Genomic DNA, 3,683 nt, shown 5'->3' on the forward strand with positions numbered 1-3,683 from the left:
TATCAACTGCTGCAGAGAAGATCACGTCTTCTTCTGGGCTTTTCCTACGGGGTCAGCGATGAGAACGACCCCCCAGGCGGCAAGACCTGGAAGACGGAACATGTGCATTGGTTTCGGATGGTAAAGCAACAGATGCGGGGGCGGGGGGGGGGGGATCTCGGCGATCTCGGCTTCGGTCTTACTTGCAGCGAATGTGATCTGAGCCACTGTCCCGACGGTGGTGGGTGCCCCGTGACGCATCACCCTTCGGGCAGCATGGTAGACATAGGCGCCGGATAAAAGCAGAGCCCCTCCGGAGAGCATCCTGCAGCTCCAGCAGTTCTTGAACATCGGACTGGACTTGGGATCGGGAGCTTCACCCGCGGGCGCGGGGACCTGTTCGGGCGGCGGCGGCGACATTGTCCTGCGAGACGCGCAAACTACGAGAAGAATATAGACGACACCGTATAATCTATATGTATGTGCATATATATATATATATATATATATATCTACAGTCGCAAGTATAACTATGATTGCATTTCACGCTTTAAAGCGTGTTGTCACTCGTGCGGCGACTCCATGACTTACAACTGTTTATAGGTCACTAGGGTGAACTACTTCCGGGTCATGGGGATCTCTTCCGGTCTGTTCCCAGAGTGGAAGTGAGCGGGTCCCCCCCCTTTCCTGTGCTTTGCGCGGCGGGGGGGGCGCGCTCCTTCCCAAAGTTGTTTGTCAAACGTGTATTCTCCGTCTTCCTTCTCGCAACATTTGCGTTCTCTTTGTACGTTGAGTCGACACGGTGCTAGTTAAACATTAAACCGCAGGGTTGTTCTGCGGGGAGGTTGTGTACCGTCCGAGGCCGCCATGCCCTTCCCCGGACTGCCGCTCGTCGCCCTGCTTCACGCTTGCGTGTTTCCGTCGGCCGCCCTAACCGGGCCGCCGTCCTACGGTGCCGCGGTGTATGAGCACCGGGTGATCCTGAACCCGGAGCCCGAGGTTCCGCTGTCCAGAGCCGCCGCGCTGAGGCACATGCGCAGCAACCTGGACGTGTACGAGGAGCAGGCCCGGCGGGCGGCCGAACGAGTAGGAACCACCGACCCGTCTCTGTGGCGGGACTGTAGAAGCCGTGCAAATACGTTGATATATACGATCATATAGCAATAATATAAACAGTGATTTATGTACAAAGAACGGTGAGTTCACCGTTTCGTTCAGTTAATGCGCTGTATTCCAAACTTGGTTGTCAAGTTGGCAACCATGCATCAGCTTTTGGTTGCCAAGACTGACAACCTGGTAGCCTAATTTTAATCCTTTTATTTATAATTGAGTTGTATCAGTCCTATACAATTATAGCCCATGTATCAATAATGTAAAAAAGAAAAAGTGTTTTTTGTTTTTTTTTGCACTGCAACCAACCGTCTGAAGCACATTAAAATGTTTTTCTCTGGTGCCTGATTATTACACTATCAGTTCCTAAACAAACAAGGTGTACCGCACTTATTATCTTATACATAAGTGTTTGACCATGAGGCAACCAGACAGCACGAGATGGTTGACAAATCTTGCCATCCAAACCCCCCCCCCCCCTCCAACTAAGCTAAACCAAATTAAACCCTCAAGATAAATTAAAGATTTGATGATGAAGAAGTGAGGGCGGTAAACTCTTGTTTTCTCCGCTAGGGTGCACAGATCCTGGTGTTTCCAGAGGACGGTATCCAGGGTTTCAACTACAGCCGTTCATCCATCTCCGGCTACCTCGAAACCGTCCCTGATCCCCAGCGGGAGACCTGGAATCCCTGCACCGAACCTGGCCGACACGCCAATACAGAGGTACCCATGATTTAGGAACATTTTCCATAACTGGCTGCCACCCTTGCCCTCTGGCTTTGATGCGGTCATTGAAAAGTCTTGATTCTCTGGGTCCGTCTTCCTCTCAGGTCCTGCAGCGGCTGAGCTGCATGGCTCGTCGTCACAGCCTTTATTTGGTGGCCAACATGGCCGACCTGCAGCCCTGCCCCCTCAGCACGGATCCCTTGTCCTCCTGCCCCTCAGACGGACACTGGCAGTTCAACACCAATGTTGTTTTTAGGTGCGGTTTAGGTCTTTGAATGTCTTGGCTGAAGAGTTTGGGGGAAATCTCACTGTAGTCTTTGCTTATTCATTTTGTTTCGCACACTACATTTTAGCACATTTTTTACAATTCTACTGTACTCGCTTGACTCCAACGGCTAATGGTACCGGGACAGGTCTGATGGGCTACTGGTGGCACGCTACCACAAACACAACCTGTACTTTGAGAAAGCCTTCGACAAGCCACCCAGCCCGGAGATCGTGACCTTTGACACGCCCTTCGCCGGCCGCTTTGGTGTCCTCACCTGCTTCGACATCCTGTTCCACCAGCCCACAGTTACTCTGGTGCAGAGGGTAAGACACAGAAACAAACATTAGTTTAATTTCTTGGTTGAGTCTGCTCTTAAACCTTCTGGACTCGTTCCCTTTCTCTCAGGGCGTGCAGCAGCTGGTCTACCCCACGGCCTGGATGAACGAGCTCCCCCTGCTTGCAGCCGTGCAGTTCCAGCGGGCGTTCAGCCTGGGAGCCAACGTTTCTCTACTCGCCGCCAACATCCGCAGTGACGCACTGGGAATGACCGGCAGCGGCATCTTCACGCCCTTCTCCGCCCTCCGCCACCACGCGCGCCGAGGGGAGCCGGAGGAAGGCAGGCTTCTGGTGGCCAGAGTACCAATCCTGGACCCACTGTGGACGGGGGCTCAGGAGGGGGAGCTGGTGGAGTACAGAGGGGAACAGACGGTACGCTTTGGATTCTGCCAGAAGGAGAACTGCTCTTCTTCAGGCTCTCCCTCAGGCTCTCCCTCCTCCCCCACATTCACCTCCTCCATGATGTCTGACCCGTTCACTTTCAGTCTACTTCCTGCTTTGGAGGGAAAGTTGAGCGTGTGCGACGGCCCTCTCTGCTGCCGCCTAGAGTACAGGAGATCCGTGCAGGGTAGTACTAGTGAACTCTACGCGCTGGGGGCGTTTTCTGGCACACACACTGTCAACGGGCGCTATGCCCTGCAGGTAATGAACAATCTTTTGAACTTATCGCATCATGACTATAGTTATGAACTACCACTGCTCATTTTCTGTGGTCTAAATGTGTCCTCCCATTTCAGAGTAAAACAGCCAAACATAATTAAAAAGTCACCATCTCCATCCCAAGGTGTGTGCGCTTGTCCGCTGTGCGGGGAAGGACAGCGGTTCCTGTGGACGGCCAGTAGAAGAGTCAGAGTCCAGAATAGACTTCCTGTTGGAGGGGAGGTTTGGAACACAACATGTCCACCCATCGGTACTGGCCGCCAATCTGGTGCTGGAGCAGCCCGAGTGGCTGGAACAGACACACGACGGCAGGGTGGCCATGAAGCACTCTAACGCCACAGCCGGACTCCTCACTGCTTGTCTGTACGGCCGAATGCATCACCTGGACCAGGATTGAGCAGTGTCTGCAGGTCAGGCATGCAAGCTGTTGAGGGGTGAAAAAGGTGAGAAGGATGCGTGAGCGGAGAAAAATACAGATCCTCTAGGGGGTTCCGTATGCTCTCGGGGCGTTTCCTTTTTGAAAAGTAAGTTACTAAATGCAAATTTTTGATTACTTTAGGGTTGACTTGATCACAAGTTAAAAGAATTACAAGACTACGCAAAA

At 52.6% G+C, this 3,683-nt stretch overlaps 1 protein-coding gene across 1 annotated transcript; it reads left to right on the forward strand.

Moving 5' to 3' along the window:
• The first annotated feature begins 394 nt into the window (after window positions 1-394).
• On the forward strand, window positions 395-3,544 carry btd (biotinidase). Its single transcript, XM_080004484.1, has 6 exons — window positions 395-1,065; window positions 1,663-1,812; window positions 1,920-2,071; window positions 2,229-2,406; window positions 2,489-3,061; window positions 3,204-3,544. The coding sequence occupies exons 1-6, from the start codon at window positions 847-849 to the stop codon at window positions 3,474-3,476; spliced, it is 1,545 nt and encodes a 514-aa protein (XP_079860610.1). The 5' UTR covers window positions 395-846; the 3' UTR covers window positions 3,477-3,544.
• The last annotated feature ends 139 nt before the right edge of the window (window positions 3,545-3,683 follow it).

Source organism: Zeus faber (genome assembly GCF_960531495.2).
Source record: "Zeus faber genome assembly, chromosome: 1".
Lineage (NCBI taxonomy): Eukaryota > Metazoa > Chordata > Actinopteri > Zeiformes > Zeidae > Zeus > Zeus faber.